The 23322-nt window shown below is 36.3% G+C and overlaps 6 protein-coding genes across 8 annotated transcripts; 4 read left to right on the top strand and 2 right to left on the bottom strand.

The window, feature by feature from the left end:
* The first annotated feature begins 603 nt into the window (after positions 1–603).
* Positions 604–1668, top strand: LOC110227887 (O-acyltransferase WSD1-like). The gene is made up of 2 exons (XM_021023828.1): positions 604–777; positions 1096–1668. The coding sequence occupies exons 1-2, from the start codon at positions 604–606 to the stop codon at positions 1666–1668; spliced, it is 747 nt and encodes a 248-aa protein (XP_020879487.1).
* A 2601-nt stretch (positions 1669–4269) lies between these two features.
* LOC9309638 (O-acyltransferase WSD1) lies at positions 4270–6892 on the top strand. Its single transcript, XM_021023413.1, has 7 exons — positions 4270–4575; positions 4852–5436; positions 5533–5599; positions 5772–5884; positions 5973–6182; positions 6252–6389; positions 6471–6892. The coding sequence occupies exons 1-7, from the start codon at positions 4363–4365 to the stop codon at positions 6624–6626; spliced, it is 1482 nt and encodes a 493-aa protein (XP_020879072.1). The 5' UTR covers positions 4270–4362; the 3' UTR covers positions 6627–6892.
* Positions 6893–8317: 1425 nt separating this feature from the next.
* Positions 8318–10452, top strand: LOC9307596 (THUMP domain-containing protein 1 homolog). Of its 2 annotated transcripts, none has more exons than XM_021020600.1 (7): positions 8318–8427; positions 8516–8635; positions 8989–9420; positions 9536–9675; positions 9766–9886; positions 9966–10106; positions 10192–10452. In XM_021020600.1, the coding sequence occupies exons 1-7, from the start codon at positions 8374–8376 to the stop codon at positions 10270–10272; spliced, it is 1089 nt and encodes a 362-aa protein (XP_020876259.1). In that variant the 5' UTR covers positions 8318–8373; the 3' UTR covers positions 10273–10452. The 2 variants fall into 2 exon arrangements, with proteins under 2 accessions (XP_020876259.1, XP_020876258.1); XM_021020599.1 differs by having other exon boundaries at positions 8328–8427; positions 8513–8635.
* A 319-nt stretch (positions 10453–10771) lies between these two features.
* On the bottom strand, positions 10772–18399 carry LOC9309637 (DDT domain-containing protein PTM). Of its 2 annotated transcripts, XM_021020598.1 has the most exons (10): positions 17070–18399; positions 16560–17039; positions 15835–16449; positions 14408–15461; positions 13690–13978; positions 13445–13569; positions 12718–13181; positions 12491–12519; positions 11441–12076; positions 10772–11348 (listed from the first exon to the last, which is right to left on the bottom strand). In XM_021020598.1, the coding sequence occupies exons 1-10, from the start codon at positions 18005–18007 to the stop codon at positions 11209–11211; spliced, it is 4770 nt and encodes a 1589-aa protein (XP_020876257.1). In that variant the 5' UTR covers positions 18008–18399; the 3' UTR covers positions 10772–11208. The 2 variants fall into 2 exon arrangements, with proteins under 2 accessions (XP_020876257.1, XP_020876256.1); XM_021020597.1 differs by having other exon boundaries at positions 16560–18399.
* Positions 18400–20322: 1923 nt separating this feature from the next.
* Positions 20323–21623, top strand: LOC9307595 (mitochondrial fission 1 protein B). Its single transcript, XM_002873522.2, has 4 exons — positions 20323–20577; positions 20784–20913; positions 21060–21245; positions 21339–21623. The coding sequence occupies exons 1-4, from the start codon at positions 20470–20472 to the stop codon at positions 21416–21418; spliced, it is 504 nt and encodes a 167-aa protein (XP_002873568.1). The 5' UTR covers positions 20323–20469; the 3' UTR covers positions 21419–21623.
* LOC9309636 (annexin D8) lies at positions 21568–23203 on the bottom strand. The gene is made up of 6 exons (XM_002871478.2): positions 23073–23203; positions 22829–22974; positions 22516–22734; positions 22224–22436; positions 21977–22066; positions 21568–21887 (listed from the first exon to the last, which is right to left on the bottom strand). The coding sequence occupies exons 1-6, from the start codon at positions 23143–23145 to the stop codon at positions 21681–21683; spliced, it is 948 nt and encodes a 315-aa protein (XP_002871524.1). The 5' UTR covers positions 23146–23203; the 3' UTR covers positions 21568–21680.
* Positions 23204–23322: the final 119 nt, after the last annotated feature.

Here is a 23322-nt window from a genome sequence, read left to right as displayed (position 1 = left end):
GTCAGAATAATATCAGGTCGGTTCTAATTATTGAAGAAAATTTAGATTTTAACATATCTCATTCTAAAACGTTAATTGGTTGGCAGATCAACCAAACGACCGCTTCGTGGGTTTGCTGGAAGTTTTGGGGTTTAGCCTTTTAGGAAGATAAAAGTAATCTAGACTTTCAAGATTACCTAGCTGGATCGTTAATCAACCATTTTGTGTGGTTGGGTCAATTCCTCTTTTATTAGTATTATTTTTCTTCTTTTGAAACATTTTGTGTTTTATTAGAGAAACGCCTCTCTTTTAGGTGATAAGATTCTTACAATATGTACATAACGTTAAATGGTATTCATTTATAAATGGTAGTTGTTTTCTCTCACTGTCTCACATATTATTGATAGAGATTAGATGATTTTATGTGAAATGTGATTTGATTCCACATTGTTTTCTTTTGTAAAATTTTAATACCAAAAACAATAAAATTTTAATAACACCACTTAAATTGTAACAAAAAAATTTCCCTACAAATTATATTTTCCATGGTCACTTGTATTCTTTAATTATATGTAACATTGGAACATGAGAGAAGAAAAGACATCTAAAAAGGGGAAAGGGAGAATGACGAATGGGGAGGAGGAGCCGCTTAGCCCGATGGCGCGTGTATTCCAATCGCCGGGCATAGACTTATGTGCCGTGACCATCATGGGTTTCAAAACAAAGATTAATCCCGACGTTGTTCTTGATGCCTTGAAGCAAAATGTCTCCAAGCATCCTCGTTTATCCAGCATACTGGTACCCTTATACATTTATACACACACGTCTTATATCATAGTTGTTTTCAATACCCGATTTAAAATTTACTTCCTATAGAATAAATTTTTCAATATTAATCATATTAATGTCACCTTTTTATATGTTTGATAAATATTTGTATGGAGTCTCTAGCTAGTTTGAGATGGTCATGTTTTTATAGATATAAGAACTGTACTTATATCCTAATTGTGACTTGACATAGTGTTTGGTTTCCATTTGTCTTAACTTTACAGTCGGATAATGGTGCAAAATGGATCGAGACCGAAGTTAATGTAGAAGATCATGTAATTGTAATTTAGCAAAAAAAAAAAAAAAGATCATGTAATTGTACCATACATAGACCCAGAAGGCGAAGGTGGACAAAGTTTTATCGATGATTATATGTCACGCCTCACGATGATTCCTCTTGATAGATCAAGACCCTTGTGGGACATTCACATCCTTAACGTCAAAACTTCAGATGCTGAAGCAGTCAGTTTTATAAGATCTCACCATTCATTGGGAGATGGAATGTCCTTATGTTCCCTATTACTCGGATGTACTCAAAAAACATCAGATCCGAGCACGTCTTCTACTGCTATTCCACCCGTGAAACGGCAAGGCGCGGTGTTGCATAGCCTTAGAAAGAAAGGCTGGTTCTTAAGGTCGATATTCACCATTGGTTCTACAATGACATTGCTTTGGAATACAATTGTAGATGTGTTGCTGCTTTTGGCGACTATACTGTTTTTGAAGGATACAAAAACACCTCTAAAAGGTGGCTTGAATGTCAAGAGCAATCCAAAGAGATTTTATCACCGAATTGTGCCTTTGGATGATATTAAACTTATAAAGAACGCGATGAACATGGTACGTTATGATTTATGTTAATGACTAACTTGAGGGTTTCTCTTTTCCAATTTCCTTTTAATGGATATTTGCTTTTTCTTGCGTTAGACTATCAACGATGTTATATTTGGAATCACACAAGCCTCTCTTTCTCAGTATTTGAACCGAAAGTATGGTAATGATTCAATTCAATATATATACATATGATGTATGAATTAAGATATTAACTATTAACTTGGTTAATATCCTAACCCTAAGAATATACATGTTCGATCTATATATAATGTTTTCAACTGATTATCTTGTTTCTTGACAAACAAGACAAGAAGGAGGAGGATGGAGGATCACTGACATCGTGTCAGAACAATCTTCCTGATGGAATACGATTTCATGTAGCTTGTACAGTAAATCTAAGGTCAGACATCGGCTTCAAGGTTAGAGACATAAACCTCAAATTTCAATCTAAACTCTTTACCGTCAACAAACAATATGTATATACATACTTCTTGTATAAAGCCTTTGGCAGATATGATGGTTAAGGATTCAAAATGCTAATGGGGAAACTACTTCAGCTTTATTTTTTGCCGTTCACCATCGGTTTACAAACCGATCCATTGGTTTATCTAAAAATGTCAAAATCCATGATGGCTCGAAAGAAGCACTCTTATCACGCGACTCTAGTATATTTTATCATCAAAATCGTTCTAAAAGTGTTTGGCGCCAAGGTAAAATAAATTGAGATTTGTTTGCAAAATTTTGGACAAGATATAATACACTCTCTTGTTATTGTAGGCAGCAGCAGAATTATTTAATTTGATCGACCGGTGATACACAACGACATGCGTTTCAAACGTCATTGGCCCCATGGAAGAAATCAGTTTCCGTGGCCATCCTATGGCTTACATCGCTCCAAGCTCTTACGGACACTCACATGTACGTAATATTTTTGTTGCTTAATTAATGAATAATAAGCTTTTTCAAAGAAAAAAGATCTCCCACACATGTATGTTTTTGTGTTTGATAGGCATTGCTGGTGCATTTCATAAGTTATGCGGAGAAGATGATAATCTCGATGGCGGTTGATCCTACTGTCATACCAGATCCTCACAAGATTTGTGATGATATGGAAGAATCACTGAAAGCGATGAAAACTATTCTCTGTGAAAGAGGGTTACTATAAGGCCCTTTATAATCGGGAGACTGATTAAGATATATTTTGTTTGGTCTAATTTTTAAATGTTATGTTTTTAGAAGCTCTAACTGCTTTTGTACTATATACAAATATTGGAGTTGAATAATATCAGGTCGATCCTAATTATTGAAGAAAATCTCATTAAGTTTGTGCTAGTGTTGTTAATATGTTATCGCTTGAGTTCAATTTCGTCTAATGCATAGAACAAGTTTAGGCCTCACTTTGTGTTCATATTATTAGTAAAAGCTTATTTCAATTCTTGACCAAAAATATTTAGTATAAAAATATTCAAGTTATAAAATAAATACGGAAATAAATGAAACCATAATTTCAAACCAAACTCGAAAAGAAAAAATCAAATTAGAAGCCTTGACATAAGAGAGATATGACTTTCTTTAGTGGAATTTCAATTTTTCTAACCAAGACATAAATGATTTTAAACTTAATTGGTTGGCAGATCAACCAAACGACCGCTTCGTGTGAGGTTTGCTGGAAGTTTTGGGTTTTAGCCTTTTAGGAGGATATAAAAAAAAGTAATCTAGACTTTATAGATTACCTAGCTGGATCGTTAATCTACCATTTTGAGTGGTTGGGTCAATCCCTCTCTTTTTTTCTTTGCAAAACGTTTTGTGTTTTATTATAGACAAACGCCTCATTTTTAGGTGATAAGATTCTTTCAATATATAAATGGTAGTTACTTTTTCTCACCTATATTATTGATAGCGATCGTATTGTGTGTATATATATGTGTGAAGATGTGATTTGATTCTATTTTGTTTTGTTTTCTCATATGCAGACGAGACAAAAGTGGTTCTGATTTCTAAATATTCCTACAGCGTTGTGATTAACGACAAATGATGTTCATTTAAAAATGCACGCGTAATGTGGAAGCTAAGTTTTTTTTTCAATTATGAATATTCGGGGATTGGATAAAAAGTTTGTGTGAATTGCTTCCATTAAAACTTAACCATATAAAAGACAGAAGATTTGTAGTTCAGTAGTTTGTGCTAGTATCGTCGTTACACGGTATCTACATTCAAATTCATATATTACATTTTGTTGGTGAAAAATAAAAGAAAAAACTAAACCAGATAACACATATAATCAATGCATAATGAAAATAGGGGAAAAAAATATAACTTCTCTACGACTCCAATCCGTAATTTGATTAATGATTGGTGTTGTAAGTACTAAGTATAGATATTTATCTTCAACTTCGACCAGATGAAAACATGTGGACAAATGTGAACCTACACAACCAGTCAACCACTCAAGCCCTACTCCCATAAACTCCAAACCAATGTTTGAAACAACTAAATATAATTGCATAGTGAACGACAATAGTATTTTGCTTTCCGACGCCACACTTTTCTTTTTTTTTTCTATCATTGTTAATAGAAGCTGGTCGTAAATATCAACATCACATTAAATGTAATTTTGTTGTTGTGACAAAAAATACTAATACTTTTCCATGCCCACTTGTATTCTTTTGTTCTCGTTGAACCACTTACAAACTTAACGTACGTTATAAATAACATTGGAACATGAGAGAAGAAAAGACATCTAAAAAGGGGAAAGGGAGAATGACGAATGGGGAGGAGGAGCCGCTTAGCCCGATGGCGCGTGTATTCCAATCGCCGGGCATAGACTTATGTGCCGTGACCATCATGGGTTTCAAAACAAAGATTAATCCCGACGTTGTTCTTGATGCCTTGAAGCAAAATGTCTCCAAGCATCCTCGTTTCTCCAGCATACTGGTACCCTTATACATTTATACACACACGTTCTTACTTCTTACACATAGTAGTTGTTTTCGATACCCGATTTAAAATTTACTTTCTAAAGAATAAGATTTTGAAAATTAATCAAATAAATTTCAGCCCATTTAGTTTTTATTATATATGTTTAATAAAATTTGTACGGAATCTCTAAATAGTTTGACATGACCGTGTTTTTATATACATGAGAACTATACTTATGTCCTATTTGTTATTTGACGTAGTGTTTGGTTTCTATTTGTCTTGACTTCACAGTCTGATAATGGTGCAAAATGGATCGAGACCGAAGTTAATGTAGAAGATCATGTAATTGTGCCATACATAGACCCAGAAGAGATTGGTGAAGGTGGACAAAGCTTCATCGATGATTATATGTCACGTCTCACGATGATTCCTCTTGATAGATCAAGACCCTTGTGGGACATTCACATCCTTAACGTCAAAACCTCAGATGCTGAAGCAGTTAGTTTTATAAGATCTCACCATTCGTTGGGAGATGGAATGTCCTTGATTTCTCTCATGCTCGCATGTACCCATAAAACATCAGATCCAGACATGTTTTCAAATGCTATTCCTCCCATGAAACGGCGAGCCACGATGTCGCATAGCCTTAAAACCAAAGGCTGGTTCTTGAGATCGATATTCACCATTGGTTCTACAATGAGACTGCTTTGGAATACAACTATAGATATGTTGCTGCTTTTGGCGACTGTGTTGTTTTTGAAGGATACAGAAACGCCACTAAAAGGCGGGGCGGATGTCAGAAACAATCCAAAGAGATTTTATCACCGAATTATCTCTTTAGATGACATTAAACTTATCAAGAACGCTATGAACATGGTACGCTATATATCATTTCTGTCCATAACTAGCTAACTTCAGGTTTTTTTTTTTTTTTAAATATGGATCTTTGCTTTCTCTTGTGTTTGCTTCTAGACTATCAACGATGTTCTACTTGGAATTACACAAGCCTCTCTTTCTCACTATTTGAACCGACAATATGGTAAACATTAAATTCAATATCTATCATGTATTATTTATCAAAGCTACTAAAAGTCAACCTATACTATTAATATCCTGACCCTCATCAGTTAATTCTAATACAATTAATTTTTTTTGCATGTTAGATCTATTTCTAATGTTTTCACATTACATTTTGTTTCTTGACAAACAAGACAAGAAGAAGGAGGAGGATGGAGCATTGACATCGTATCAAAACAATCTTCCTGATGGAATACGATTTCGTGTTGCTTGTACAGTAAATCTAAGGTCAGACATCGGGTTCAAGGTTAGAGACATACACCTCAAATTTAAATCTAAACTCTTAAGTAATTGTCGACAAAAAAAAATATTTAATTCTTTTTTTTGGTATAAAGCCTTTGGCAGATATGATGGTCAAGGATTCAAAATGCAGATGGGGAAACTACTTCAGCTTTATTTTTTTGCCATTCACCATCGGTTTACAAACCGATCCATTGGTTTATTTAAAAATGTCAAAATCCATGATGGCTCGAAAGAAGCACTCTTATCACGCGGCTCTAGTGTATTTTATCATCAAAATCGTCCTAAAAGTGTTTGGCTCGAAGGTAAATAAATTTTAAGATTTGTTTGCAAAAGTTGACAATATATATACCAACACTCTCTTGTCATTATAGGCAGCAGCAGAATTATTTGATCGACCGGTGAGGAACACAACGACATGTGTTTCAAACGTCATTGGCCCCATGGAAGAAATCAGTTTCCGTGGCCATCCTGTGTCTTACATCGCCCCAAGTTCTTACGGACACTCACATGTACGTAGTTAATTCTTTTATCCGTAAAATGATAAGCTTTTTTTTTCTGGTGTGAAAAATTTAGTGTTTTGTGTTTGATAGGCAATGTTGATACATTTAATGAGTTATGCGGATAAAATGATAATTTCGTTGGCGTATGATCCCACCGTTATACCGGACCCTCACAAGATTTGTGATGATATGGAAGAATCACTGAAAGCGATGAAAGCTTCTCTATGCGAAAGAGGGTTACTCTAAGGCGCACCGGGCATATTAATCCATAAGACTGTGGATATGTCTTTGTTTGGTCAAAAATCAAAAATCAAAAATGTTGTGTGTTTGTTTAGAAGCTTTTTCAATGCATTTGTAGTATCTATAAATATTGGAGTCAGAAAAAAAATGTAAGGGTCGGTCCAATGTGTTGGAAATAATAGTAGTTAAACGTATTGTCAAATATTTTAGATATTTAGAGACCTCATTTTTCGTAGTCCTAATTAATAAGAAAGCGTCGTCCAATGATGTGACTTGTGAGTTTTGTTTCTTTGATCAGCACCGCATCGCTACAATAATCTCTTAATTCTCAGATTTCGATGTCAAGTTAATAATAATAAATCAGCATGATTTCTCTCTTTCTTTAGTGTTACTTCTACTATACATTTTTGCAACACTTTTTGGGGTTCCTAATCGGGTCAAATTTTGTTTAATTTTGACCCGGAAATCTTCAATCGGATCTTTCCTTATTTTTGACAAAATTAGAAAACGAAAATTAATCAATAAAATATAAAAAATATATATTTTCTCAACTAATTACTATACATAAACTCTTTATTTATGGCATATTCTCTACAATTTTTATAGATATAGAAATCAAATATGATTATTTAATGCTAATATAACAAATTTGAACTAATTTCCTAAAACCTCTCTACCTAATTAAAAACATAAATATATGATTCTCATTTCACTTTTATATGATCTTATATTTATATTATTTTGAACTATTATAAAATATATATACTTAATAAAAAAATTCGATTTTTTTCTGCATATGCTATGATTCAAATTTTTTAAAACGGACATATTACTCAATCGATGAAGAAAAAAATATGTGTACAATCTATATTAACATTTTTGAAAAACAAATTTGCGCGTTTAATCAGGTCGTATTTTTTTTTTACTCTGACCCGGAATTGAGTCATTCAGATATTTTCTTAATTTCTACAATTATCTAAAATGGGACAATATACCACGGTGAAATCTTAAAATTAACAAATCGAAATACAATTATTTAGTATTTTAATATACATTTTAAAAATATTTTTACGAGTTGGTCTAAAAACACACACTAATTTGAAAAAAATATATATAATATATATATATATATATAATATATATATATATATATATATTATAGAAACTATTTGAAAGCAAACTTTTAAATTGACTCGAATTATATGTCTTTTAAATAAAAATGTTATTAAAAGAAATAACAAAATGATGTTTAATTTTACGGGACATGATTATATGGTGGGACGGGTCGGATTTGGATTGATATTAATACTGGATAATATATCACGGGTGAAATCCTGGGATTAACAAATCAAAATACAATTATACAATTTTAAACACAAAACAAAACAAATACAACTTAAAATTTTCATTTTTAGTTACAACGCATGTGACTCGCAATGTACAACAAAAAATATTATATACAACAAATTCATCAGTTTATAAAAAGACAAAAAAAATCAAATAATTAACCCGCGGTACACCGCGGGTAACAATCTAGTTATATTATTAACTTGAAAACAAGTTGTATACCCAAAAAAAAAAAAAAAAAAAACATGTACACCAAGCCTAAAAGTTAACGAGAGTTTTTGGCTAATGGGTCAAGACCAAGCCCAATAGGCCCATTCCGGCATGACCTACTAATTCTCCTTTGTCAGTGTGTTTACTTTAGCTCAACTGCGCGAAAACCTCTCTTTCTCTCTCTCTCTCTCCGGCGATGGCTTCCGGTGACCAGAGCAAGAAGAGAAAACAGCATTATCGCCCGCAAAACGTAATCTTCACACACTACGTTTATCTTTGAATCAGCTGATAATTATTATCTGTGTTTATTTTTCTTCGTCTAATTATTGTTGTAGCAGAGACCAGTGAAGAAGAAGGGATCTTACCCTTTGAAGCCAGGCGTTCAAGGTTTCTTCATCTCTTGCGATGGTGGACGCGAATACCAAGCTTCTCAGGAAGCTATTAACGTCATTGATTCCGTAAAGTTTCTCTCTTTTTGAAATTGATTTCATCTCCCATCTAGTTGTCCATATGTTGCTTAGTCTCACTGCTTCTTCCATAAATTTTGTTTCGGATTATCTTCAACAGCTGAACTAGCCCTTTGATTCGTGTTCGAATTGCGTTCCTAGTAATCTTCTTTCTCTGTTAGCTTTTTAGGATTTCTTAAGTAGAAATCTCAAATGACCTAGACGGGTTTGGAAAGGTTACTCAAATCTGAAAAAATTGGTTATGTGTTCTGATTTCTCGAAAGCTTTCTATTGTTTGTCAAGTTTGAGTAGCTCATATAATCTTTGGAGTGTTTCTTAAATGTAATCTCTTTGTTTTCTTACAGTTTTTCGAGGAGCTAATACAGGGGACCGACTCGAAAGTTAATCCTGGTTTGTTTGACAACCCAATAAACAAAAAAGTTACATTTTCGTATAGCGAGGATGAGGATGATGAGGAAGATGAGAGTAATTATGGCGAGGAAGAGGAGAACAAAGGGGATGGAGATAAGGCAGTAGTGAGTGAAGGCGGTAATGATCAAGTGAATGAGAAAGAAATAGCTAGTGAAGGGTCATGTGAAGTCAAAAAATTGGCAGAAAATGAGACTGAAAAAGAGGAAGAAGATAAAGGGAATCAGAAGAACGGTGGAGATGAACCTCCAAGAAAGAAGACATGTACGGAAGAAGCAAATCCTTTAGCAAAAGTAAATGAAAATGCGGAGAAGTCTATTGATAAGTTGATTGAAGCTGAACTAAAAGAACTTGGGGACAAGAGTAAGGTAAGCTAAGCTATTATCTATGGGTGAATGACAGGAGCTTTCATGAAAAATATCTTTAAGTCTATGTTTTTATTTCTTTGCGGATCATAAGAGTCTTGTTGTCCATCTTTGACAGAGACGGTTCATGAAGTTAGATCCGGGTTGCAACGGTCTGGTCTTCATCCAAATGAAAAGGAGAGATGGTGACCCAAGTCCCAAAGATATTGCACAGCATGCAATGACATCTGCTGCTGCCACAAAAAAGCATATGTCAAGGTTTGCTCTTTTACACAAAACTTCATTGTACCAAGAATTTTGTAACTATTGACTTTATCAGTTTTCGTTAATGGATCTCGTGTTTCTTAGGTTCATCCTAAGACTTCTACCAATTGAAGTATCGTGTTACCCTTCAGAGGAAGAAATTTCAAGAGCCATCAAGCCTCTTGTAGAACAATACTTCCCCATTGAGACCGAAAATCCCCGGAAAGTAATAATACTAATAAGATCAATTTGCGTATCCCTTCCTAGATTCCAAAGTGTTTACCTCTCTCTTACCATTCCTGCAGTTTGCTGTGTTGTATGGAGCACGTGCTAACACAGGGCTTGATAGGATGAAAATAATAAACACGATCGCCAAATCTATTCCTGCCCCTCACAAAGTTGATTTGAGCAATCCAGAGATGTCGATCGTGGTGGAAGTTGTTAAGGTAAACAAGGAGAAATTTTTATGTTTTGCTTCATCAGATTTGGTTTGTTATAAACTCATTTCGGGTTTTGGGTTGCAATTTACAGACAGTTTGCTTAATTGGAGTGGTAGAGAAGTACAAGGAGCTAGCAAAGTACAACCTCAGGCAGCTCACGTCGACCAATTGACACAATCTCCTCTTCTTCTATTTTTACCTATGTTTTGTTTGTTAAGACTGGAGATGCTCTGTGTTTACTGGAAGTGTTATAGAGTTCTGGCTCAACTTATTAAAATGGCTGAAGTTGCCCTTTAGATCAATAAAGGGCAACTCTGATCAATAAAGTTTTTCCTTTGATGAAGTTTGTTCATTTGTTGAGCATAAAACGTGTTGCTACAATGTGATAACATAGATCTGATCAAACAAAATCACAGGTTCAGGAAATGGATTTGATAATGTTTACATCATTTCCTCTTTTTGTCTATATAAATAGAAAGCTTAGCAAAATCCATTTTAACGAAGAAGAAAGTCAATTTAAGAGAAGTCAAGGACATTACCGAGACAAAAGAGAGAAATAGGTCAATATGGTATAGTAAGTAAGAAAAGAACCAACATGCTGAGCATTTTTGTCCACCATTGAACACTATAATGAGAGCAAAAGTAATTAGCCTTTGTGATGAAGAGAGAAGGGTTAAAAGTTAAAACATTACTATTTGAAAGCCAATAACACCACTACCAATGGATTTTGATAGAAAATGGATTCAACATATTCTTTACATACCTTCACTTGTTTACTGACTCCCTTCATAGTGAAAAACAAAACTAAATCAGGTTATATAAATCAACTCTGAATCTTAAATCCCCTTTTTGTTCCCTCTAAGTCTAAGTCAACCACTCCACTTTAGTAACCTACCCATCCACGTTACCAGTCCCAACAAGCCAAACTAACTTAATGCTTCCACCAAAATGTACCCTCCTCTGTTTCTGCTTCTCCTTGATCTCTACTCATACTCTTCACCCATAATTGTATAGACATCTAAAAAATTTACACCTTGCCCTGTCTGATTCCTTCAACTTGAACCCCACAGCCTAAGAATATTATATCAGCCTTAAACAAATTCACAGCTTAGGATGCAACAGGTGATGTAGTAGATCTCATATGTGGACAAGTGGGAGAAGTTTGTTCGCGACAGAGATGGCACCGGAATCCAATCACCATACTTGAATTCTTTTCGTTAAGCCCATAAGCATCTCCGTGGTACCATTCTACAGACATTACAAAAACAAAAGAAAGCTGAGAAACGAAAAGAAACCAACCCTAGCAACGTGAACCAAAAGAAGCTCGGAAAATGGATTACCTCCACAGATTTCGCAAGCAATGAAAGTTGATCCAGATTCAGATTCAATTGGGCCACATAAGTGACACTTAGGTTGATCATGATCAGAATCAGAGTTCTCCAAGGGAGTATAATATCTATCTTTCCGGAACTTATGAACCCGTTCATCGTCAGCCTTTCTGGACAAAAGGAGGCCATTCAACCAATAGCTCAAACACCTATCTGTTCTCTTCTTTCTAATGGAGATCTCTTGTTTTACTTTCTTAGGTCTGCCTCTACCTCTTTTGGTTTCCAGTTTCCGTTTCTTACTCCCTTCAGGAACTTTACTTTCATCCTGCAGCCGAATAACATGCTTCAATTGCCTGCCAGAACGTCGCAATGGTTTGCTTGCAACAACCTTTTTATGATTCTTTAACCTTATGGCAATTCTCTCTGCCATCGAGGTCTTAGTCTTCTTTAGCCGAGGTGATTTGCGAGCAGGTATGACCTTTTTACGCTTTTGTGTCTGAACTCCAATTTTTTTCCGGAAACTCCCTGGCGGCCGCCCTCTTTTTCGTACGGTGGGTTGTTCTTTTGCTATCACTTCACTTCTGCATGGAAGACAGATGTACATGCCCTCCTTCTCTGCCCTCTTTATATGCTTTTTGTGAAATACTCCTGAAATTTTTTCAAAAGTAAAATCAATTAAAAATATAACTAAATACTTTCTATGAAAGATCATGTTAGGGAGTCTCCTCTTGGTTAGGAATGGGTCTAACTAGTTATGAAAGATCATGTTAGGGAATCTCCTCTTGGAGGTTCTTTTATTTTACGAAATTCAAAATAATTTTTTTCATATTTTTATCAAAATAAAATAAATCAAAGAATCACTGAACCAGTGACAAGCTATCCTAGACGGGATTTTCTTCCAGGTTGGATCAGGCAGGTTAAGTTTTAAGAATACTGGTTCCACCTATAGGTCTTGTGGGAGTTTGGTTTATGGTAAGTATGGGCTAGGTCAGATCACCTACACAGGCATAGGTTTTGCGAAAAACAAAATCTTTAACAAAAGTAACAGGAAAAGAAACTCACCTTTGCAGATGTGGCAGCTTGCAGCTTCACTGTCATCAAAGAAAAACAGATACCATAAAAAATAGTTAAAGAAAGATCATTACTCTGATATTTTCTGTACGTCAAAGCTCATGCTATTAGGTTCTAAGCAGAGTCCAACTGATAATAAAGATTACTCAAGATATGATTGCTATTCTGATCAAGAGAAGGACTTTTGAAGGTACAAAGGGTTTGTGATAGGTACATACCTCAAAGGCAGATCTTTCTTACATTGCTCACACAAAGAGGATTCAGATCTTTCTGCCCTTTCAAATAGGTATGAGAATCCTTTTCCCTCTGAGGACCTTTTCCGTAATTTGTGTATCTCAGAGTGTCTGAAAGAGCCTCCTGGCTTGCTAGTTTTCCGTACAGCTTTTTTCTCTTCAAATCCTTTCATAAGATGTAAAGGCACATGTGATTCATTCAGCCAGAACTTTTTTCTTCCACTCGAGGATTCTTCAACCATGCAACCATTCTTCGACACAACATCCGGAATATTTCTCCTCTTACCAAAGTCAAGGAGATATTTCACAGTCTCTTCCTCCGTGCACTTCCTACGGACAATCGCTTTTTTGAATAGCCTGGCAGATTTTCTGGATTCTTTGTCTAATGTAGGAAGAAGATGACTGTTTTCAATATCATCCCACTTTATGTATGATTGGAGTGTCCTCACCTGTGATCACTGAATTGTTAGCTGATAACGCTGAGAACTATTCAGTGTACAAAAACTGCAAATGTCAGTAAAAGTCCAAGTAACAGTAAATAATATGGATGACAAACTCAAAAGTCATCAATATTCATGCGTAGACGAAATGGAAACAATATTTCGTGTCACGACCTGTATCACCCATAAACCCTTGGAAACTTCAACATTGATACTTCTCACCCATACCAGCGAGACAGGAATTACATTCAGGTTGACCAAGTTTATATTACCTGCAAACCGAGCTGCTCTGAAGTTGTAGATGACTCAACAGCTGCTTCCCAGGCAACACGTCGGCTTCTCTTAGCAGACTCTGAATTCTCAGGATACAATATTCCTGGAATACTCATACTTCCACCTGCATAGTGTAGAGTACATGGAAAATGAAACGACTAAATAGAAGTGACGGGAACAAAATAATTATTAAAGACGGTAGAAGAACAAACGCAAAAGCAAGAACAAAAGAGAAAATGTGAACCTTGTCTAGCAGCCTTCGAGATTAAAGAGCGAGGTAAAACCTTCCAATTGAATAACCGCCGAGAGAGCTGCCCACCTCTCCACCAACACATGGTCAATCCACCATTTTTCTTTGCAGTAGGGTTAACCCCAGACTCCAACAATGTCCCCCTTCTTTTACCAATAGCAGTCTTTGACCATGATCGTGTCGAAGCAATGAGAATATGTATTGCTGATCCCATTACCACGGCAGCATCGACATGGCTTAGCCACTCAAGTGAAAGTACACGATGATGCAAACTTGCCTCTAACTGGGCAAAGGTAATTAACAAAATCTTTCATTAGGAAACAAAAACTGATGCACCCCTAGATTATTCACTAATGCATTACACACAAAAAAAGTGCTCAAGAGTTCATACTGAAAACATTTAGAAGATAGTTAACTCATAAACAATTGGAGAACGAACAAAACATTCAACATTCGTGGCCACACTAAAAAAGTGAACAGAAAATGATTAATGCAAGCTTTTCAAGTAGGAAGAAAACGAACCAAAGCTAAAGTTCTACACAGCAGAGGATCATAATGACGAAATTTGAATATGACATTTTTGACATGGGAAAGTTAGTGTGGTTGTTCAGAGACTTGAGCTTTTGCCAATACAATGATTCAGCTCAGAAATAATTCCACATGCCATTGCAAAATGAATGTTTTAGGAGGAAGAAACAAGTGAAAAACTTACTTCAACCAATAAATGTTTCAAGCCTGAGATATTTGATGCCTTCAGAATGTGTTCACGCCAAATGCCGGAGTGCTGCGGATTCAACCATGGACCAACCAAGAGTCCTTGCAGTCGACTTTCCATGGAAAGTATCTGGCATATGATGGCCAAAAGATGACTGTTCTTCTCAATGGATTGAATGTTAGCTACTTCACTTTCCGAAAGACCTCGTAAAGCCCCAAGACTCGTATTAAACAAACAATTTATCTCACTACCAGCATCCTCAGAAGAACTTTTGCAGGAATGACACCATCCACATTTTTCTTTCCACGCATCTAGGTAGAGGCTTTGGATGTTTCGCCATTGAAATTTGGTGGTTTTCATCAATATAGTCTTCACCTGGGTAGAAGCTATTTCTTCATCAGATCTCATATCATTGGTACGGATTGGTGACTTACGTATCATCTCTTCATAAACTGATCTAGTCATCTGAGCAAATATGTAATGGTTTCTGTAGCCTGTTTCACTCTGCACATTTGGTTTAATTCCTTTCCGTGTGTTTATTCTAGCCAAATTATGGGAATTCATATTTGGCTCTTTCATGATATCCAAAATGCTTGATGATGCTGGCTCATGAAGTCTCTGGACGTCTGATCCATTTTGTACAGTTTCAGCAGATCCTTCAGAACTCATATTAAGGATATCTAGCCCAGTAGCTGAATCTAATATCTTCCGACGAGTCCTAGGACCATGAATATGTGACCATCCATTGCTGGATGCTTTGTTCAGCTTTTTTTTAGCACCAGATGTTGACTGTTTTTCTGAAGCTGGTAGAGGAGCCTTAAACCCATCAATAGAAGGAATCATTTCTTTGACAGACTTATCCAGGCATACAGACATTTGGGAATTCACACCGCTGATTGTCCTTATTGGCCCAACAGTGATATCCCAGTGTTTTTTAATTGCCCTTACTACGCCAGTATAGGAACTACTGCATGACTTTAGCTGTTCCAGCACAAGGTTCACATCATTCACATGATAGTAGTTAAATGAGCCTGTGCCATCTGTATCTATCCTGCAAATTCATAGTGGACGACATCAACCAACCTACGAATATGTATAACAGTTCCTACAATCAACATATGAAAGAAGTTCCTAGAAATAGAAGATAAAAACATTCCACATCTGTATACATTGAGGGATACTGAGGGTTAACATGTGCATCTAAATAACAAACAAAAAAGGCTATTCACAGTGCTCGTCCACTTATTGGAAAACCAAAATGTATCTACAGTGCTCGTCAGACATCATCACAAATTGTACCACTGAGTTAGACAAATTTTTTGCTAATATTCATAAAACATTTATGTTTGTTTATGAAAAAACAATTATAGTGATCCATATCCACAATATTGATTCCATTAAGAGAATTGAAGTAAGAAACTTACACCAATAAGTAGCCACAACTGCTGTAGTATTTTCGACCATGGGGATCAATCTCTATAAACTCTGCGCCTCGAATTTGCTTTTCAGGCTTCAATCCTGGTACACGCCGATCAAATGCACATTCAGGACAGTACCAGTCACCCTCAGGCAAAAGGTGACTGGCAAGACCGACACACTTAGAATGATATGCAGCCGGACAACCATCACAGCACAGTAAGCTCCCATCCATTTTACAAAAACAGCAGTCGTCACTGTTCCGGTCAAATGAGGTATCAATGACCTCGTTATTAAAAGATAAATCATCTGCCAGCTCCATCATAGTTCGCTTTCTGCGTCGAACTTCTGTGTTTGTCTTCCTATCAAGTTCCGTTTCAAACTCAGCTGCAAAAGATCTTTTATTAAGCTCTGACCTCACAACTTCAGCATCTGTCATATCATCGCACAAACGACTAAGTATCTCAATTTTCAGATTCATGGGTTGTCTGAAATACTCGTTTCTGAAAAAGTTCAACCGAGTAAGATCCAATCCAGGGTTGTCTTTGTACCCAGAAAATAGTAGGTATTCAACCACAAAAAGGGGGTATGTAACCACATCCAACGTATCCCAATCAAGACTCCTGCATTCAACACACCACCAGCAAAGTATCAGAACCAAAACAGGAGAGGCTTTATATCCATAAAACAGCAGTAAAACTAAAGTACTAAAGAAAGAAAATAAAAGGTATACCTCAGGCAAGCAGACGCAGATAGTTCACCTTCAGCAGCGAGTTGTTTCAAATGTTTTCTTAATATTTGCAAGACAGAAACATGGATGCTATCAAATAATAGACTAGGAGACATGCACCTCAATGCTTCCACAAAATCTTTCAGCTCAAAGGGACTCAAAAACAGCAAAGTACTGAAGGACCGCAGACAAGAGTAAGTAGTAAAGACATCAAGTACGGGAAGACCATCTAAATCCAAAATATGGGAGGATGGAGGTAATTGTGGCTTTGGCGGGAGGGCAGAAATATTCTCAGCTTTTCCATCGACCCAAGTTTTCTCCTCTGTCAGACTACTAATTGAAGGAGAAGGGGATACTTCATCAACTAAGCACGCTGTTACAGTACTACTGACAGGAGATCGAGCTAACCTTCTACGAGCGCTTCTTCTCAACCGAGGTTCACTAATGAATTTTGGATTGTCAGAAGGTTTTCTTCTTTTCCTCCTACCACTTCCATATTCATCTGAATTTCCCCTATCAGATAGAGACTCATCAACCGTCTTAGCATCATGCTGAGGTAGCTCATGATCTTGCTCAACCCCATTAGAATTAGGATTATTGAGATCTTGCGGTGAAACAATGTTCTGCTTCTGTATCTCCTCCAAAAGCTGAGCGCTGGACACTTCAGCAACATGAACTTCTTTATATTCCCCAGTCTCAATATTATCATGGACAACATTTCCGTCTTGCATGTTGATTTCCTGAACAATGTCATTTCCATTCATTTGAATGTACTCGCCATCCTTGCTGTTCTCTACATCAACCTCCACGTTCAAATCAAATCCTCCCTCCCCCTTCTGCCCATTGAAATCACAGACAGCAGCATTGTCCAAATCACAGCTCGCATCCATGTTCAGATCAATATCCCACCTCCTTTTGTCACTACAATTGTCTTCATAATCGATATTAACATTAATCAAACCTAAACCTTCATTGGAATTCCAATCCAACCCAGTAGTCAGATCAAAGCCAGTTTCCGATTGCGGCACCGTCATATTCAAATCCGTCACAGAGTCACATGTCCTACCTAGGGTTTCCACAGGACCACAATTCAAATCAACATTCCCTCTCAAATTCACATCACTAACTCCCGAAATCTCCGTAACTCCATCATTTAAATCGACATGTACCTCATCCAACTCAGAGCTTTCTCGCTTGATCTCAACCATCTTCGCGACACGAGACCGTTTCTTCGGCTTCCTACCAACTCTCTTCTTCACTGGAACCGAATTCTCCTGAGATTTACCATCTCCAATCACGAGAGCAACAACCTCATCCAATTCCGAAATCTCTGTGACTCCGTTCTCATAAACGATCTCGAAAAATCCAGACGAATCGCGAGATCGAACCGTCCCGGAGCAAAACCCAATCCCTTGGATCTCCTTCCGAACGACTTTACCCACCAACTCCATTGCTAAAAAGCTTGCTCTCGCTTCACGAAACAAACGAATCAAAGAAAACCCATAGCCAAGTCTCTCTGGATTGCAAAAAAAAAAAAAAAAAAAAAGAAGCGCTGGGTTTTTTCACTTTATTCTAGAAACGCTTGCAACGTGCAAGGAGAGAGAGAGACAAGGACAGAGATTCTCTCTCTTCTAATTTCTCGGAAAAGAAAAAGTAGAAAGAGAATTCTTCTTCTTCTTCTACAGAGAAACGAAACGCCCTTAACGAATTCTGGATATCCACGAATTCTCTCTCTCTTTCTCACAGTGATGATGAGAAGAAACAAAGACGGGTTGGTCAATGTTAGGAAGAGAAGGCCATCTCTCTCTCTCCCCCTCCCACACTACTCTTTTTTTTTTTTCACCTTTTCTTTTTTATGGTCAAAGAATGTGACAATGTGTGATATATTATATTGTGATATGTTTTCCTTTTTTTTTTTAACCTGTTATAAACGATGATAAGATTGGTACTCTAACTAACTACTTTGTCATTTACATGTGTGCTGATTTCCAACTATACAAATAATCTAATTTTATGTAAATATGAAAGTAAAATAAATAAAAAATTGGTCAATTTTCTTAAATAAGATATTAAGTTTATATAAACTATTTATGTTATTATTAATAGATATTTTAAGTTAATTTGTGTTGTATAATTTCAAAATATAATTATAAGTAAGAAATCTATATAAACTAAAAATTGACACATGGAAATGTTGTTCCAAAAAGATATTTCTCTCTTTAGAGATACATTTGTGTTAGTTTGTTCCTAATTTTCTATAGATACGCTATGTTTGTTTGTTTCGGAAGTATCTCTCACCATTTTTACTCTAGAATGTCATTATCCACCAATATGCATTTCTTCTAACTAAAATTCCTAATAGAGATAAAGCACGACGGAATGAATGCATGATAGACAAAATAGTACTTATGAAAACTCATGAAAAAATTGATGTTATTTTACACTTATTCCGATTTGTTTTGCCGGTCTCTGAAAATCTTTAATTTTTTTTGTTAAACTAACATTAATATATATATATATTTTTTTATAAAACAACACTAATAACTAATATGATAATATTCCATCTGTTTCAAAATACATGATGTTTTAGAGATTTTTTTTGTTTCACTATATATGATGTTTACAATTTTCTATACAATTTTTAAATTCATTTCATATTTTATGACTATTTGAATTCTACAGTTTTTTTTATATCATTGGTTAAATTTTATTAAAATAAGTATTAATTGATAGTTGTTAAAAGCAAAAATAAATTTCTTAAAAATAAATTTAGCTAAAGCATCTCTAAATTAGCCATGGAAAATATAATAAAAAATCTTAGTATCTTTTTTATGAAGATTTAACTACGGGAATGGGCTTTATTCCAACATAAATTATCAAATCCGGTTCATATGCCTATACTTGCTGGTTTAGGCATTTTTCCTTATACCAAAATTTCTTTTTTACCCTTACATTCAACGACGAGAAGCTTTGATGACGTTTCAATTTCGACGATGAATTCTCTGTGACAACGTTTAACAACGATTTGTGGAGATGATGATGAAATTCGGAGAACGAAATTGTGAAAACAATGATAAAAGCGGTGATCGAAATGGTGGTGACGATGAAGAGATTCGGTGACGTTGAGGAGACGAGACGAAGAAGAAGACACTGGAAATTAGATGGTGGTGATGATGAGATCCGGTGACTAGGGTGGTTTTCGCGGTGGTGAGAAACAAGTAGAAGAAGAAGATGATGATAAGATCGGGAACACATAATTTACAAAGTTGAGATTTGAAGATGAATTGAAAGTTTTGATTCAATTAATATTTGTGATTTGACCCCTTGGGTTTATTAGATACTATCCCCCACAGGGTTTAGTTTCCTTTAATTCCATTGAATTAATCAGATCGTTGGCGTCGGCGGAAGAGAGATTTTATATTTTGGAGGTGAAAAAGTTGGTCCTAAAAGTAACGGAAACGGTATTGATGGAGCACACGGTGGTGAGAAGCAAGGATTAAGACCGTGAAAGCGAGTATTGTGGTCGCGAGAGGAAGCAAACGTTTTGGTCGGTGGAGGAAACGTGGTGGTGGTCGGGAAAAGAGAATGAGAAAGAAGATACATATGATAGGGGTAAATGTGTAATTTCATTTAGCCAATAAATGCCTAAAAACGAAGCTCGGACGTTTGTTCCTTATTTCAAATTTTTGGCCCAACAAATACCCAATTCAGTAATAACCCCTTTTTATGAATACAGTAAAAAAAAAAAAAAAAAAAAAAAAAAAAGCCTCTAAATTTACGGAAAACTTTTATTTCTGTAAAATTTCTCGACCGGGTCTCGTCATCAAAGAAAAAATTGCGCAAGGGAGACTCGTCGTCCAAAGCCGAGAAGCAAAAAGAAACTCTGAAATATCTTCGAGCTGCGACAGGAAAAATGGACGCGGCGATAGGGAAGGTTTTCGATTCCGTCTCAGACTTCTTCTCCGGCGCTGCTTCTGCTTCCGCCGATGAGTTCCCCTTGTGCGATTCCGACATCATCTCCGTAAGTTTTATGATTCATCACCTTATCTTCCTCAACAATTGACAGCCACATGAACCTCTAAATTCCGAATTTCCAATTGTTCGATGCATCCTTCGTCTTCTTCTTTGGATTTTGGATTCTCTTGCGTTGCTTGTCCCTGTACATAATTTTCTTAACGTGTCTGGACTGAATTTTGACATGCATACATAACTTGAAATCTTTCTCAGGGATGTGAGAAAGAACTTGCAGAGGCTCAAGACGAAGGACGTAAGAAGGAATGCATGATGCGTCTTTCATGGGCTCTTGTTCATTCAAAGATGCCTGGGGATATTCAGCGTGGAATTGCAATGCTTGAAGGTAATAGATTATGTTCACAATTCACAATTTCATTTTTCCACTAGAAATTTTGGAATCTTCAGCTGCCTAGTGTTCTTCCTAAGGTGGATGATTTGATCCATATTGCTGGTTTGATCTCAGCAAAGTGTTTTGCTTTGTTTTCGCAGCTTTGGTGGTTAATGATACAAGTGCAATGAAACTAAGAGAGAAGCTATATCTCCTTGCTCTTGGGTACTATCGAAGCGGTGACTTTTCAAGAAGCCGGGATTGTATTCAACGGTGTTTGGAGGTTGAACCAGAGTGGGGACAGGCTCAGACACTCAAAAAGGCTATAGAGGACCGTATTGTTAAAGGTAATCACATGGTACTATTGTGTCATTTGTCCTCATCATCCATTAAAATCTTGAGCTGCTTTCTCTTAACTCTCTTCTGATTTTTGAAAGCAGATGGTGTTATTGGCGTTGGAATTGCTGTCACTGCTGTAGGTCTTGTTGCTGGTATTGCTGCAGCCATTTTACGCAGATAAGGAGGAAAGAACCCATACATGTAAATGTTTCCCTGATTTTCAGTGAGTCTGTTTAGTTTCTTTGTGTTCTTGAAAGAATGTCTTTATTACGGGAAAATTATGTAATTCCTGTTTTACTATGAATAGCTAAACAACAGAACTGATTGAGGAAGCATCAAACAGAAAACTTTATTATTACTTCAGCGTTAAAGATATTATTATTCCATTTCTAGAAAATTAGAAGAGATGCTACTGTTTTAAGGTTTTAAGTTGAGGATGAACTCTAAATTTTTCCATGTCCTAGCAAGGCTAGAAGAAAAGCCTTGTAGTCCCCGGATGTCTCTTTTGCTATGGCTTGATCGAGACTCACATTGTTCCTCTTGTGATATAGCTCAGTTATATTCTTCAGGTCCTTTTCTGCTCGTGTGACAATCACACGGTTCAGAGCATCTTCATCAGTCCCCACAGTGTTGATTGAATTGCGCAATACCTAAGTGCATTAGAGATTAAACATGAATACCAGTTAGTTGTATTGGGATAAATTAGAGACCACCTCTGAAAATTATAGTTGTGTCTTACCTTTGCGTGATACCGGATAGGGTTTTTGATACACCTGATGGCTGCACGTAGTGCACTCAGGTACTCATTTGTAGGGTGATTGAGGAGATCCTGGTCATCAAATGTTTCATTACGGATAGCAAAAGAACATTGACATGAAGAAAAACTGGTAATGATTGCTTTATTGTTGTCTAAAAATTTCCCATTGATTGCTTTGTCACAGATCAATTATCAGTATAACTTGATGTCCATTTTTTTGTTTGTATACCTTAGTGATCGATCTGCCATATATATCCTTGTAGCGGTTGAAGATTGCGCTAAGCTGCATGCTGCTCCGTGTACTTAAGACCCTGATCGTTTCTTCGTGATCAACAGCCTTACCAAGGATTTCATCATGAAGAATTGCAGCCTCTGATTGCGCCAGCATCTCATCAATTTCTTCTCCATCATATTTATAAGCAGACACCATTGCAACCAAGAGCTGTATATATCAAAAAACGCCCAAGCGTTGAAGATCAGTCAAAAGAAGAAGAAAATATCTGGAAACTAAAATTACTTACTCTCCTGATGTCGCCAATAGTACGGGAGGCCAAGTCTTCCTCAAGAGAACGCTTGTAGAGGCAACGGTAAGCACGTCTAGCAGCTAATAGATCTTCAGGGGATCTCATGCAGGCAATTTCAACAAGAACCTTGTAGTCAGGAATAGGCTTTTGAAGAGCCAAGTTAGCCAAGAAAGCATCTCTTTCCGGAGGATCCAAGACCCACAAGCAAATAGCTCTCTGCAGGTAACAAATATATTTTCTCCTTGAAAATTATGGTTTTGTGGATTATCGGAATAGAGTTAGAGCATATGGAGATATATATAATCTAAACCTCAAAATTGCCAGAGAGCTCAGATTTGAGCTGGTGAATGAGATCCTCATGGTAAATCTCCTGGTAAGCTTGTCTTATGAGCTTCCTCTGGAACAAATTCCGGTGTCCTAGGATCGAGATGATGGCCTTTTCATTGGTTCCCCATCCTAAAAACACAAATAGAAAGAAAGAAGAGGAATAAAGGAGATAGCAAGAAACTTGAATCACACAAGTCTTGAAACACTAATCCAAAGAAAAGTAAAACCTTGACAAGCGGCCTTGATGTTTTCAGCGTCTTCGACAGGGGAGAAATGCGAAGGAGAAACAATGGTGGCCATTCTTTGTATCTGTTTCTGTTTAAGATATGTTTTGACTCGATTAATCAATTACTTGTTGGATATTGCTTCCATTGCTTTGAGCTCTCTTAATTTATAAGAGTTGGTAATGAGGTTACAATGCTTTGAAGAGATCATATGCTCATTGAATGTGTGTTTACGCTATGTGAATCTGAAACT

The sequence above is a fragment of the Arabidopsis lyrata genome (genome assembly GCF_000004255.2).
Source record: "Arabidopsis lyrata subsp. lyrata unplaced genomic scaffold ARALYscaffold_6, whole genome shotgun sequence".
In the NCBI taxonomy this organism is placed as follows: Eukaryota; Viridiplantae; Streptophyta; class Magnoliopsida; order Brassicales; family Brassicaceae; genus Arabidopsis; species Arabidopsis lyrata.
This window is presented reverse-complemented; position numbering and strand designations above follow the sequence as displayed.